The sequence below is a fragment of the Schistocerca piceifrons genome, chromosome 4 (genome assembly GCF_021461385.2).
Source record: "Schistocerca piceifrons isolate TAMUIC-IGC-003096 chromosome 4, iqSchPice1.1, whole genome shotgun sequence".
NCBI classification, from domain to species: domain Eukaryota; kingdom Metazoa; phylum Arthropoda; class Insecta; order Orthoptera; family Acrididae; genus Schistocerca; species Schistocerca piceifrons.
This window is the reverse complement of record NC_060141.1, coordinates 247,197,374-247,213,473: the sequence shown is the minus strand read 5'-3', so window position 1 is coordinate 247,213,473 and position 16,100 is coordinate 247,197,374. Positions and strand designations below refer to the sequence as shown.

Sequence of the window (16,100 nt, the reverse complement as noted above, 5' to 3'; positions counted from 1 at the left end):
CGTAACGCAACATGTATTTTTTCCTCTCTCTCTCTGACGATGAAAATGACGTCGCACATCTAACGATCTTTTTGAACCGAAGAAAATTTTCCTTAGAGTGTGGTCGTGAACGCGAAATATTCCCATAAATGTGACAGCAAGTCAAGCATTGTTTGAAAACTGCAGTGTTGTAAACCTCTGGAGTTCATTACATCAATTAAACAACAGAGCTTTGTAATAAATGGAGTCATAATTAATAAAATGTTCCGGGCCATTATCCCGTGGTCGAATGGAATTCACATTTAAACTCAACGTTTCGTCCCCTTTACGGAGGACATTTTCAAGGGGTTTCGTAGTTTCTTTGAGTTTCCAATTCACACACCCTGGCTCGTTATTGTCAGCAGCAAAATTTCGTTTACGCGTGTTTCCACGCAGTGGCGTGACGTCGCATGTTTTGAATGCCCGAGAGCAAATGGCCGTTGTCGACCGATGTCGTCCGCCTTTACTATCACCCCAAGGTGGAAAACTAGTACACATCTTATTCGACAACGGGATATAGGTATTATTCAGTTTCGCGTCCTCCTCGCGCCTATTCGTACCATTTCTCCGGTCTTTCTGTATAGCATTTCAAGATACCCGCTTGTGGCCGCCATTACTTGAATCCTATCAAAATGAATGCGACGGCCTCCCGACTGCAAAGCAAGTTCCGCAACAATTGATCTATCAATCTCCCTTCTTCTGCAATTGCCCTCGTGCTCTTCTAGTCATTTTTTGACCGTTCTTTTTTTTGTAGTATGCACGTACACTTCCCCACAATTACACGGAATCCTATAAATTCCTGCTTTTTTCAGCGGTTAGTGAGCGTCCTTGGCCAATTTTAGGTGATTTTGTATCTACCGGGTGAATTTGTAGATTACGTTACTGACTGAATAGGAAAAACCTTGAAAAAACCAAACGTGGTAAAATTTAAAGGGAAATTATGGATACGCTGGAGGGCTGTTCATAACCAAAGACTCCTGAATTTGTCACCTGACTGACTGCTTATTAATTTCTACTCGACTCTTTCTTTGTTGGCTGCTTTGTGTGGTCGTCTGTGCAGCCGTCTCGCCAGGTGACGTTCCTAGGAAGGTCCGTTGTGTTACAGAATACCCTTTAGTACTCTGCCGATAATCCTATTACCCCAGATTTTTTACTACACTGTCAGCAGGCAATGGTCTGAAATCGTTTATTAGGTTTCAGAGTGTAATATACAGGGCGATTCAAAGTTACTATTACAAGCTTCTAGCAACTGTAGAGAGGACTTAGTAGATGAACGAAATTAGAATTATGTATTAATACCTTCGGCTGCTGACGGGCGTTGAAATATATCAACGGGGACAGGTGAAAATGTGTCCCCCAACTGGGACTCGAACCTGGGATCTCCTGCTTAGATGGCAGACGCTCTATCCATCTGAGCCACCGAGAGCAGCACGACTGCAGGGACTATCTCACGCACGCCTCCCGCGAGACCCACATTCACAACTTATATGTCCACACACTACATTCGTAGTGTCCCTACCCAACACATTCATTACTTGTGGAAGACATTCTTACCTAGGCCCGTAAAAATTCGGGTAATATGTGTGCATCAGCACAGAAGAAGAAGGTCATGGCCGGTATTGCCAGAAGTACATACTTATACAGATATGGTGTCTGTTCTTTCGGACATGTCCGAAAGCCTCACGGGATTAGCCGAGCGGTATTAGGCGCTGCAGTCATGGACTGTGCGGCTGGTCCCGGCGGAGGTTCGAGTCCTCCCTCGGGCATGGGTGTGTGTGTTTGTCCTTAGGATAATTTAGGTTAAGTAGTGTGTAAGCTTAGGGACTGATGACCTAAGCAGTTAAGTCCCATAAGTTTTCACACACATTTTTGAACATGTTCGAAAGAACAGATACCATTGATGAGCTGCAGCCGTCTAGAACGAAATTAGAATTATATATTAATACCTTCAGCTGCTGACGGACGTTGATATATATCAACGGGGAGAGGTGGAACTGTGTGCCCCAACCGGGACTCGAACCCGGGATCTCCTACTTACATGGCAGACGCTCTAACCATCTGAGCCACCGAGAGCACAGAGGATAGTGCGACTGCAAGGACTATCTCGCACACGCCTCCCACGAGACCCACACTCACAACTTATATCTATGTAAGAATTTAGTAGATGAAGTTTTGATAAGAAATATACAGTTTGAACATAAATTCTCCTACTTCATGGTGCGCATACAAACTGAGGAGAGGTCGCCATCGACAGTCGCTGATGTAATTATGACATTGATACGTTCGAAACAACAAAACTGAAGCGATAATTTTCGTATCAAAGACTTGATAACAGGACAAAAAGTAATGATAAAAAAGTCACAAATTGTGTTATTCGGAAGAAGTAGGCAGGCATTTCCGAACAGCACTAGCGTGACTGAATTTATTCCTTATGCTCAACGGCTACCCTATTTCCAACCACGGAATGGACTACGTCAGTACTGGACGGAGAATTCTGAGATCGATGTGATGTTTCAGATGTAATATTAAAACAATTTGTACCAATTGTATAAATTAAAACATAATTATGAACTACATATACGTGGCAGTCAAATGAAAACGAGACAGATGGGAAAAAGTTAGTAGTAAACCGTTTATTACTTCAGAAATAATCGGTATAACTGTTAATAAATTTAAACCACTGTGAGACAAGGCAGTCAGTGCTTTCGTGGAAAATATTTGCGGTTCCCTACGGAACCATGATTTTACCCAGGCGTGCACCTTTTCCTCCGAACCACATCAGCGGCCACGAATGTCTTTCTTCAGGACTCCAAAAACATGAAAATCGCTTGAGGAGAGATCGGAACTGTAAGGTGGAAATGTAAGGGTCTTCCAGCGAAACTACTGCACTGTTGTAGAAACATTAATTCTGCTGCAGGATAATGCCCACCCTCATTTACGCTGCAGTAGTTTCGCTGGGAAGCCTTTACACATCTTCCATACGGTTCTGATTTCTCCCCATGCGATTTCCATACTTTTGGAGCCCTGTAGAAAGACGTTCGTAGCTGTCGATTTGCATGGGCGATTACTTTTGAAATAATGAACAGGTTACTTACATTTTTTTCCATCTCTCTCTTTTCGTTTGACTGCCGCTTGTACTTTCGCTAAACATCTTCTGTGGCAGTATATTCACTGCACTTTAAAAAATATGTCCCCTATGTTCAAGAATAATCCTCATTTGGTATCTTTAATAGACTAATACAAAGCTATATAATAAATAACACAAACAACCAATTTTATCCGCATTAGAATGGGTCGCAACAGAATTCACAATTAAATAAAGATAAGCGTATTATTTATGATACAATCTTTCATTTAGAACATGAGGTAGGTGTATTTTTCTCTACAATTCGTTCTGAGATGTCTCTTGAATTAATTTCATTTCTTGCAGAGACATTATAAGTAGAGAAATCCAAATCCCTGCTATGTTTGAAGTATTTCATTTCCTTTGTCCACGCTAGGACAGAAACTTATGAGAAACAATCGACCTCCAATGCTGAGCGTAAACTAACCTTAATTAAAGTCCACGTTCCCTGTGTTACGATTGGTATTGTTAACACTGCGCCAAGCTGTGAACCAGTACTTTAAAATATATTCAGTTTTCTTTTTTTCAATTACACTTTTCTTACATTTTATGATGGTCTCCCACGTAACTCTTAATTTCGATGAACAGTCATCTCTCTGTTAAATTTAAAATGATATACTCAACTATCGAAAGCGATTCATCCGAGCTTATGCCCGAATCTCACTTGTGCACTGACGTAGCCTGTACCCCAGTGAGACTCAGGAGCCTCTGAAAATTGTTGTATACTACTGAATTCGGGTTTTGTAATGATAATTTGTAGCCCTATTCCCGACAGAAATAAAATTGTTTGCACATCAGCTTATTACTTTTTTAGATTTAGTGCTATCTTCAGGACCGATATATACTATTTCGTTGGTAACTGCTAACGCAAGTAACAGCGGTGTTCTCAACTGTATTTTTCCTTTTTTCCCGGTTTGGTCTTTTTATCGGGAACCCATGTGCTTCCTCCCGCTACGCAACAATATTTCAGTCTTTATATTTCTTCCAGTCTCGAGAAACTTATATTTTTGCTCATTGAGCTACGAAAGGCGAACTTACATTTCTGTTTTGGATGCTAACATGGATTTTCTAAGAATATGTTCAAATAATTCGAATTACTTTGCCACGGAAATTTTCTGCTGCTGCTTCTGGAGTTCATTATACTAACAACTTGTTCTTATTCATTCCTTCATTTTTTTCTTTTCTTCGTAGGGTTTTTGCGTGTAACTTCTCTGGAAGACTAGACATCTAATATAAGGTCAACAAATAATAGTAATTATATTACCAACAATAATATGAGCAAACATAAACACGAAAAATACACAAACGTACAATAAATCGTTTAGACATGTCTCAAGTTCAATGTTACAACCTCAGTTGAAAGTACAGTAATGTCTCTGTAACGTGGTCACCTCAAATATTTTTATAAATGTTTCATTATATCGAAAAGTTGCATTTTTAATTATATCGAAATACTGTGCGTTTAATACTGTTAGCTTGTTTGCATAATGAGAGATGTTTTCAATGGATCGACACATAATACTAACGTGTTACAAGAGTTCCGAATAGATGTAACGCATGTTAATATTTGTTGGGAACTTTTTGCTGCAATAGGTAAGGAATCCTTTAAAAGTGTAAGGACTAGGATTGCCGGGAAAATATAGTTTCACTTCTACTGGCACGCAAATATTGCGTAACGAAGCTGAGACGCATATTTTGGTCCTTATGTATGGAATATGTCGTTAAAAGGGTACATTCTCTCTCTCTCTCTCTCTCTCTCTCTCTCTCTCCCTCCCTCCCTCCCTCCCTCCCTCTCTCTCTCTCTCTCTCTCTCTCTTTCTCTCTCTCTTTCCTTGGAAGTAGTGTAAGACGTAATATCTTTTTTACGTTCTGAATGATTAAAGAAGATATTGAATCAGACGGAGCACACTATTTTGTTAGATGGTTTTTACCATTCCCTATTATATATTATAGCAATATTTTTTCTAATGGAGTGATATACTTCTTTCAACTTCGTTTGAAAGCTCTTACACTGAAGAATACAACGACATAATGCTTATTAATGTTGGCTTTGAAATGTATCGTAAATGTGTATGAAAAAAATGTGCTAAAATGGCGAAGCAGGTGTGTCGGGAACAGATGTTCTGGTTAATATATGCCCAAACTGGGCTCTCTTGCTATGGTGAGTCGAAGTAAGCAGCAAGATAAAATAGCCCGAGCCTACTGTGATAAAATGTATCTGATCTTAGCCCTGCTTCGTACTACATAGATAAAGACTTAGCTACGGTTTTTGCAGCTGAAACTATATGTCAACATTTAGGGTGACTTAAGGGTACCAGGAAAACTGTGTTAAATATGTGTATGTCCTCACAATTAGTATATGCTGGAATTGACGACACTCCCTAGCCTGAGAGCCCCGTTTTGTAGTATTTAGACGACTATGAATATTCCGGTAGGTTTGCCTTTCAGTTTCAGCACATTTCTCAGATACTTTTGCGAAATATCTTAGTGCCAAAATTAAGAACATCGAGTTTTCACGAACATTCGGGTACTATGAAAAAAAGTATGTTGTTTCATTTAAAAAACACTTTCTTCTCTTCATTATGTCGGTTTTTACATGACGAACCCATTCGCGCACTAAGATTTGCCACAAACGTCTTTTGGATATCTTGTATCAATCAATAAATAAAAAGGGGTAACGTCTTACGCGACTCGCGTGGTATATATTGTTGTTTCAATACCTCAGTGTTACAAGTATTAACCTACAACAAAATTCCCTGTCCCTTGATCACTGTGAACCACTGTGAGTGGGTTGCTCTGTACACTGGCAGTACAAGCCTTGAGCACCCCATCTCCAACAGCTGGAAAACATGACACTCTCCAACTGCTAGTTTCGTCTCTCTGCAGACGAGTAACTCTATATTGAGCTGTATTTTCCAGAGCTTAGACAGTGTGGCTGACAAGTGGCTGCCTTGTTTGTGTTACAGATTGAGCGAGAGAAGGCCGACCTGAGCGTGCAGGTGATCCAGCTCAGCGAGCGTCTCGAGGAGGCCGAGGGTGGCGCAGAAAGCCAGGTGAGAAATGCAGCAAAGGGACGCGTTCCTCTTGTCATTCACGCAGCTGCTAGTCCTCCCACAACGAGCCTACTATCGCTCCCCACATAAAGTACCACCACGCCAGACAGTGTTTGCTATCATATTCGCGGAGTGTAACAGTCAGCCTAAACGGGTTTCGATTTATCACTCTTCTTCACAGGTGTGTGGAATGGTTTTTGGCATAACACTGCGACGAATTATGTCGACGATCACCTATGAGCGATATTTCGAATAGTACAGTATTCCACGACTGCCATGTCTAACCTCGTTTATTCAATGATTTACTCTAATAAACTATATTGTTAGAATGATAAGATGTCTCACCGAAACAAAGGACAAAAAGAAAAAGACCCATTGTACACGAGTAACAATCAGGACACCATTGACAGAAAAACTAAACACTGAAATAGAACAAGACCTGAAAGAATACAGGCGATGTTTAACTACTGAATTACAGGAAGCTGTATAATTTAATGCATTAAAAAAAATTAAATACAAGAGATTTCCCGAGGGAACTGCAGAGAGGGTCCAGTACACATACATTGAAAACAAACGCTTGGAGTCTAAACCAGAAAAGTAAGGCCGAAAATTAATGTATTGATGAAATGTTTCAGAAAGTGCACAAACAAGTTTCATCTCTGAATATATTATTTAATTACAGAATACGTCACAAAAGAGTTTAAATTCAATGAGTGTAGTCCGGCGAACACCTTTATCTACATGTTCGGAGTAATGCAAAGAGCGAGACAACTCCAAATAAATAAGATGAAACTCTCATAGCAAGTATTGATAAACGAAGGGTATATCGTAGGCTCCTAATTTAGAGGTAGTGGAAACATTCGAAGAGAGTGGTTATCGAAATGTCATCATTTCGTAGTATCGTTCATAGCACGAGTGTAGAAGACTTGGTACATGACATATTATACGAGGGTTGTCCAGAAAGTAAGTTCCGATCAACCGCGAAATGGAATCCACTGGGAAAATCCGGTAAAGCTTTGCACAGATGTGTTGGTCAGTGTCTCTAGTATGCACGTCGATCGTGTAGCGTCGCTCTTTTCAGTTTTTAGTGAACAGTGAGCACGTAAAAATGCATAGGGAATAGCGTCTCCCGCCAAGTATGAGAGCCTGGTTAGAGATTTCGCCTGTGCCATGCAGCCCACATAACACAACTGTCGAACAGTTCCTTCTTCATGCTAATTCTCGGCAGGGGCAGACGCTCCTGCAGCGTTTCCGATGAGAAGTGTTTGATACCCACAATACAGTTCATAATTGGCTCCGCCTGAGTCTCGTCTTTGCTCACAAGAACCGCTGGCTATGTAGACAAAATTTTCCCACAGACAAAGAGCTGCAGACCAGTGCAGATAACTGGCCGAAAGCACAGGTGGATGCTTTCTATGACGAGGATATTGGAAAGTTGATACAACACGAAAACAACACTCGAAATGAAGCGGCGACTATGTAGAGAAGTAGGTGGAAGGTGTACCTAACTGCTGCAAATAGAACGTTTCTGGTTTTCTTGTGGTTTCCATTTCGTGACCGATCGGAACTTACTTTCTGGACAACCCTCGTAGGATGCAATAAAAGGCAGCACTGTTTGCAAAAAAACAAGTTGTGACTGAGGATTCGTGCCAGCAGATGTAAACTGAATATCCTATGGTCTTGCCATAAAAAGTGTTAAAGAGCTGTAAACAGCTTTCAGTTTAGCAGCAAACGTTTAGCACAATAGTATTCTTGCGTACTATGATTTAGAGAACCGGTATTCAAGGAAGCTACTGTGACAGTTCTGTTGGCTTCACAGTATACCTCACGTAGCGATTATGACAGAAAGACAGGAGGGATTAGGGTGCGTGCACATGCAAATGGACAACCATTTTTCCGTTGCTCAATACGTGACTGGAAAAGAAAGGAAAACCGCTTATATTGTATGGAAGTACTCTCCGCAATCCAATGCTCAACGCCTTGGAAAGCATGTTGCGGGTGGTTATTATTAAAGACCAGCTATTCGCAGACATCCATTCTGGGCTGTAATTATAGCATGACAGAGAAACTTGGTAGATATTCTAATACGTTCACGCGGAACCGATTTACGCTGGGATAAAATTAGTAACAATTTCGGCCACCAAGAGCAAATCTAGCGCTGTGAATGCAAGAAACACGTATAGAAATGTTCCCACATATAATGGATCAGGAACGGGACGTGGGCAGAAAAGGACAAACAACATGAGAAAGGCGTAATCTTGACTTTATTATTAACCGCCGCTTTCACCATTTGTTCAATATGAGTACCGGAAACCTCTCGCCGAGGTGTTGCGCAACGCCAGATTTGCACCTGGCGGCCAAAATTTGAACTTTTTTCCAGCGTAAATCGGTTCGGTATTAATACTTTAACATGCATATATACCAAGTTTCGCTTCCATACGGTAATTACAGCCCATTCTTGCCCTCCGTGATATCAAGATGTAAATGTAGAGTAGGGCTGTACTCGAAAAGAGGATGTTACTAATTTGTCAAACAAAAGGTCACTGCTCAAATTTCTTTCAAGATTAAGATTAAATAATCCAAAGTCATTGTCAGATTCGAAATTGTACGTTGTTAAGAGATTCGGATGTAGGATACATATCGCTAAACAGTCTACAAAAGCCGAAAGGACAAATCGACCAGTGAAATTAAATGAAGTAGCATAGTATTGCATTTGAAAATCAGAAGTGGGGAGATAACTTTCTCATGAAGACAGAACACTGGGGATACTACGCCAAAATGTACTAAGAACAAGTTGATATCACATTTCATGTAAGTGAATGTAAGCTGTTTGTGTTAAACGAAAAAAGTAATGGAATCAGCCAGCTCAATAATTACATGGCATCGTTAAGTTGGTTGTTAACACTAGAGAAGCAAGCAGAGCACACAGCAGGGAAGAGCTCGTGTTATGACACGGTGCAGGAAGCCGTTTACGTTGTGTTTTTGACGTCAGATATCTCACCGGAAAGGTAAATAAGCCCCAGGAAATGTGTTTGAGAAAGAGCCAAACAAAAGTTATATAAAGGCCTCACGTGTAACACTGACTTAGTAGTTCCGGGACTGGGAGATTTTTACGCGAGCTATGTGTGCCGCTAGTCAAAGAAATGTTTGTGCGACGATTTTACGTAAATAACACAATTTCGACAGTAATAGGTGGTTAAATAAATGAAGCACGGAGCTAACAGCACTGCTAATCAGAAAATAAAATTAAAAATTTTGTGGGAACAGGAAGGAGAAAACCAGACGTAAAAACGTTCTATTTTGAGAGGCTTCTAATGCTTTATAACGTGCCTTCTGTTTCCATTAGTGCTTACTTGACATTTTGTATCTGACAAGATTAGGCAATGTTTCCAATTACTAGCATGATACCACCAACTGGTAAATATTTAATAGATGCAGTAATGACTTCATAATTGAAGGCATATAATGAAAAAAGAAAAACACTGAAAACGTTGTCTAGGTCACTGTCTGTGTTTATTCGTATTACCACTTTCTCTTGCCAGAGATGATCTGCAGGTCCAAATTTAATAAAAGAGGAGAAAGGGGCACGACATTACAATGCTGGTTGTATTCTAACAAAAATATATACAATACAATGGTGCTATACAAATAAAAATAAAACATTAAAGCAATTTATACATAAATACTGCAAATCACAGTTGGTCTACTGAGCAGAACTTCATTTCAAATTATAGAAGTTGTATAAACTGAACAATTAGGAAAGCTAATGCACATTGTCACGGTGCAAGCAACAGAAACCCACTCCTTCGTCCTCATAGAAGCCATCTTCTTTGGTGTAACAGCTGCAGATGTTTAAGACAAAGCGATACGATCACATCATGAACCTTTCTTTTGTAGCTGATTTCGATTTTATCTCACCTCACGCTTACTTCAGATCATTAGGATCATGATCCTGTGCGTCAGATTATCATCCGACTATGAAATGTGCTTCACTAGCATTCTCTTCTAGAGATAATTCTACAGTAACACTAACTTTTTATCCACTCCATTTGTTTGCATCTACCCTCTGCGCTAACATAATTACTACTAAAAGGACGGGACTTCTGACGTGTAGAGGCTTGTTGACGAATTCAAGTCGTGGCCTCCCTGTATATCTTTCCTGTTTTTGAGTAGGCAAGAGACTTTTTTTGGTGTCTCGCGAGGAACTTCTTTTTGAACACGATGCTGCAGCCACGTGAATGGAATGCAAAGCTCAAGGGTTGAATCTTTACCGTCTAATCACATAGCCCTGACCGAGGTTTCAGTCGACGAATTGCTCGTACAATAGAATTTCATGAAATGGTGTTGGATAGCTTGGGAAAATATTGTCATAAAAAGCACACTCGAAAGAATACAGTGAGGGAAATAATAGGGGAACAGTAGTTACAACCGTATGTCATAAGCAATGCGAACAAACAATGGCACTACATAACTTTGTATCCAGAGTCTGGTTCTGTCAGTAGGTTTCTTTTCCAGAGTATGCCTTGGAGTTGGCGGACATTTCTTTCAACAGCTGCTGTGAATTAGAGTTATTTGTATCAGTATAAAATTAAATATTCAATTCGGCCCATTATTTTTTTATCTCCAAGTGTCCAGTTTGGGGTCCTCGACTACATGGATAATTTGGCCTTGTATAACTTTACCGCTCACATCTAGAACATTGATCGTTACGCCTCGTTCAAGCGAAGCTTCATTTGCTGACATGCGCTTCTCCCTCACTGCATTATTTTCACACATACATTTTTTTGCATAACCGTTAGCTTGGGGTGTCCATTTGAAAGTTGACACATATATCTCAATCCGCACGTTACGCACGAGCCAGCCTTTCCGAGGAAAGACGCGTCCCCTGTCGAAAAGCTCATCAACTCAGCAATGACTTCTGTATTTATGTTTTTCGGCATACAGTTTTAGCTTTCCAAACCTGACCCCTACACTAAATTATTCGTATCATTCTTTGCCAATAAACTGCAGTGTAATTCGCGACGTATTGTGATACTGTTTTTTTTATATTTTTTTACGAACCGGCTACAACGACAAGCTAGTCATACGCTAAGAGAGGTTGCAGCTGTTCAACGCAGCAGTTCCGACGTGCCGCACTGACGACCCGATAGTGCTGAGGTTATGCGTTGTCAGACTAAAATGCTCCAGTGAATAGAAGAATGCCTGTGAGAGTCATTTTATACTGCCTGGCAATAGATTTGAAGTACCCGGAACACGATCGGATGTAAGTTCTTGCATGTACACACCATCGGCGGGTATGTAAATGAAAAGAGTTGCAATTCTGTGGCGGGTATAGCGGCCATCAGGATGCGTTAGAGTTGTTCGTGTTTTGTGTTGTTACCAGGCCTGGAAGGTTGTACAAGTCAAATGTTGAGAAATCACTGTTAAGGATACAGAGATGCCGTGTACTCGTGTGAGGCAGCATTCTCAGCACCTGACAGAGTCTGTAAAGGACCTCGCTGCGGGTTTCCATTTGGTTGGCTGCTCGAATCGTGAAATATCCAGATTTGTGGGACATTCGAGTGTGAAAGTAGCCCAATGCTGGACTGCATGGGAACGTGAGTGCAGGAATACTCACTGTCAGGTTCCAGCCGACCACGTCTCAACACCACAGCGGAGGGTCGCCATATTGTGTACCAGGCACGTTTTATCCCCATCTCATCTGCACCTGCTATTGGAGAACAAGTAATGGACTCCTTGCAACATCCTATTATCCTACCCCACTGGGCGGTGACTTGCAGCAACCAGACTAGAGAATTACCGTCCCATACATAGCCTTCCATTAACACTACAATAAAATGGTTGCGTTTGAGGTAATACCACGGAGGGTAACTATGGACTGGTGATGAATAGCTTCTCATTGTGTTCAGCAGTGAATCATGGTTCTGCACTGTCACGGATGATCATCGTCGGCGCGTATGGTGACGACCGGGAGAGATGCTCCAATCTTCCAATGTTTTGGAGGGGTGCAGGGGTGTTCTTCCTGGCGCCATAGTGTGCGAATCATCATGTATGACTTCAGGGCACGACTGGTAGTAATTGAGGGAAGTCTGACAGCACAAAGATATATCACGGACATCCTGCGTTCTGATGTGTTACCTCTCATGCGACAGTATTGTAGAGCCATTTTTCCAGAGGACAAAGCTCGTCCAAACATGTCACGTGTGTCTATGAACTTCCTGCGTTATGATGAGGTGGTCCTGTGACCATCAAGATCCCCGGATTTTCCGCCGACAGAACTAGTGTGGGAGCAGGTCGGGCGTCAGCTAATTATCACGGTTGTGGGCCAGCAGTTTACCTCAGTAAAGAATTCAACGGCTTTCCGATATCCTTAACGACCGCACCACAGGGAAGGAATAAGGAAGATTGTATTAACGTCCCGACGACATCGGAGTCATTAGAGACGGAGCACAAGCACAGATTCTGTAAAGGATGGGGAAGGAAATCGGCCGTGCCCTTTTCCAAGGAACGATCTCGCCATTTGCCTGGAGCAGTTTAGGAGAAACACGGAAAACCTAAATCTAGATGGACGGACGCGGGTTTGGACTGTCTTCCTCCCGAATGCGGGTCCAGTGTGCTAACCACTGCGTCTCCCCGCTCGGTTCCTCAGTCGAATCAGTGGATGCATCCAAGCCAGAGATGGTGCAACGTAATGCTGATAAGTAGGCTCATACTGCTAAGTTCTTTGTAAATTTAACTCGATTTCGTAATCACTTTGCTAATGCACTATGTGATCAAAAGTATCCGGACACCTCGCTGAAAACGACTTACAAGTTCGTGGCGCCCCCCATCGGTAATGATGGAATTCAATATCGTGTTGGCCCACCCTTAGCATTTATGACAGCTTCCACTCTCGCAGGCACACGTCCAATCAGGTGCTGGAAGGTTTCTTGGGGAATGGCAGCCCATTCTTCACGGAGTGCTGTATTGACGAGAGGTATCGATGTCGGTCGGTGAGGCCTGGAACGAAGTAGGCGTTCCAGAATATCCCAAAGGTGTTCTATAGGATTGACGAGAGGTATTGATGTCGGGCGATGAGGCCTGGTACGAGGTCGGAGTTCTAAAACATACCAAAGGTGTTCTATAGGATTCAGGTCAGGACTCTGTGCAGGCCAGTGCATTACAGGGACGTTATTGTCGAGTAACCACTCCGCCACAGACCGTGCATTACGAACGGGTGCTCGATCATGTTGAAAGATGCAATCGCCATCCCCGAATTGCTCTTCAACAGTGGGAAGCAAGAAGGTGCTTAAAACATCTATGTAGGCCTGAGGTGTGATAGAGCCACGCACAACAGCAAGGGGTGCAAGCCCCCTCCATGAAAAACACGATCAAGCCATAACACCACCGCCTCCGAATTTTACTGTTGGCACTACACGTGCTGGCAGATGACGTTCACCGGGCATTCGCCATACCCACACCCTGCCATCGGATCGCGACATTGTGTACCGTGATTCGTCACTCCACACAACGTTTTCCACTGTTCAATCGTCTAATGTTTACGCTCCTTGCACCAAGCGTTGGGTCGTTTGGCATTTACCGGCGTGATGTGTGGCTTATGAGCAGCCGCTCGACCATGAAATCCAAGTTTTCTCACCTCCTGCCTACCTGTCTTAGTACTTGCCATGGATCCTGATTCAGTTTGGAATTCCTGTGTGATGGTACGGACAGATGTCTGCCTATTACACATTACGACCCTCTTCAACTGTCGGCGGTCTCTGTCAGTCAACAGACGAGGTCTGCCTTGTACGCTTTTGTGCTGTACATGTCCCTTCACGTTTCCACTTCTCTATCACATGGTTCAAATGGCTCTGAGCACTATGCGACTTAACTTCTGAGGTAATCAGTCGCCTAGAACTGAGAACTAATTAAACCTAACTAACCTAAGGACATTACACACATCCATGCCCGAGGCAGGATTCGAACCTGTGACCGTAACGGTCACGCAGTTCCAGACTAAAGCGCCTTTAACCACACGGCCACACCGGCTGGCCTCTATCACATCGGAAACAGTGGACCTAGAGATGTTTAGGAGAGTGGAAGTCTCGCGTACGGATCTATGACACAAGGGACACCCAATCACCTGACCACGTTCGAAATCCGTGAGTTCCACGGAGCGCCCCATTCTGCTCTCTCACGACGTCTAACGACTACCGAGGTCGCTGATATGGAGTACCAGACAGTAGGTGACAGCACAATGCAATGTATATTTTGGGGGGTCTCCGGATACTTTCGATCACATAGTGTGTTACATACCATCTGAATCCGTGACGTTTCATTTAGTTCCCTCCTCCCTTTCTGGGTGCTTCACTCGCTTTGTCAGGCTATGTAGTATAACAACGCATAGTCTCTGTGTGACGCGGTGGCTGGTGCTGTACATTTGATCAGAAGATGTCTGCAATGAATATAGCAACCGTTCATAGTTTATGACTAGCTTGTGATTTTTCTCGCCTAATGAACAATATAAAAATAATTTATCAAGGTCTACCATCTTGACAATTCTGACACACTTCACTATCTTTCGATATCACAATAGCTGCGTCGTCGACACGGTTGTGATGGTAAGATACACTATGTCGCCTTACTGACCATGCTACATTGGCGGTGTTCCAGTTCGAGATCAACAGGAAGCGAGATGCGGAGCTGGCGAAGCTGCGAAAGCTGCTGGAGGATGTGCACCTGGAGAGCGAGGAGACGGCCAACCTGCTGCGCAAGAAGCACCAGGAGATCGTCGTGGACTTCCAGGACCAGATCGACCAGCTCTCCAAGGCCAAGGCCAGGTCAGTACCTGTAAAATTATCTGTCCTCCTTATCACTACACTGTTGCTCTCCAGCTGACCTTCCTACATTGTTACGAGAGAACAGAAAGACGCCCGCCCTGACAGGAATTATTATAATATGATTAAAATTACTTGTTACTTGACACCTGACGCCTTGGATCTTGGATCGATCAGAGCTCTCAAGGTAACACGCAGACTGTCCGCCGCTGGCATCCCACCACATAGGGGCCACTTGCAGTGCGGTGTACTCGCAGCAGCCACGCTCTGCCCGTGCTAGATGTTGGCTGCCACCCTCTCGCCCCCCCCCCCCTCCGCCCCCGCACCCCTACCATGGCCGCCTGGTGGTCGAGTGTCAGCCGGGGCGCAGGTGACAGCCGACAGAGACGCTGTGGCATCCAAGACGCACGTCAAATAACAAGTTTTTATCAGGTTGTAATTGTGAAATTCTTAGTTTGTTAAGCTGCTTATTTAACGTGCAGGATACTGCCGTCAAATCACGCAAAAATTAAAGCAGGACAGACGCAGCTCCCTAATAAACACGACTTTGGTTGGTGCACAGGTCAACCTGAGTATGATTTTTAGGCTGTTACTCACGCTCTTTTAGGCAAATGCTGTGCCAGATCCCAATTTTCGCGTCATAAAATACGATACACAAACAGTTAAAATACGATCACGCACGGAACTAAATGTATTTACAAAGTTTACAGACAGGTGGTCCACACGACTTCCCTCCCCGTAGGTAATAACGACTGCGCTACAGGAACGGCATCCGGCCTCGAAGTTAAAAATAAATTTGCCAAAACTCGAGCACAGCAGAGCCCATACTAACACGGGGTTAACGCTAACGAAAAGAAGAAAGATTAATATTATTTCGGACTTTTCTTGCGTTGGTGTCCATGTATAAAATACACTGCCAAAGAAAAGTAATACAAGTTTTAGAGGTTTCCATTTCGCAGAATATTTATTGTTGCAACAGTGCTTGTGGAGTACATAAAATTATTACATTTACAGATCAATAGCACAAGCGCTTCTGAGGTACCAGGTATGGAACCACTCCGAAACAGCTATATCCGTACGGGCAGCAAT

The 16,100-nt window shown here is 42.8% G+C and overlaps 1 protein-coding gene and 1 non-coding gene across 4 annotated transcripts in view; one reads left to right on the top strand and one right to left on the bottom strand.

The window, feature by feature from the left end:
* The window catches only part of LOC124794769 (paramyosin, long form), a 193,952-nt gene that overhangs the window by 79,831 nt on the left and 98,021 nt on the right, over positions 1–16,100 (top strand). For all 3 annotated transcript variants that reach the window (XM_047258394.1, XM_047258393.1, XM_047258395.1), the window contains exons 4-5: positions 6,109–6,195; positions 14,848–15,014. In XM_047258394.1, the coding sequence (XP_047114350.1) occupies positions 6,109–6,195; positions 14,848–15,014 (254 nt within the window). The remainder of the gene's footprint in view (positions 1–6,108; positions 6,196–14,847; positions 15,015–16,100) is intronic.
* Trnat-ugu lies at positions 2,018–2,092 on the bottom strand. Its single transcript has one exon. It is a non-coding gene; the product is annotated as a tRNA-Thr (tRNA).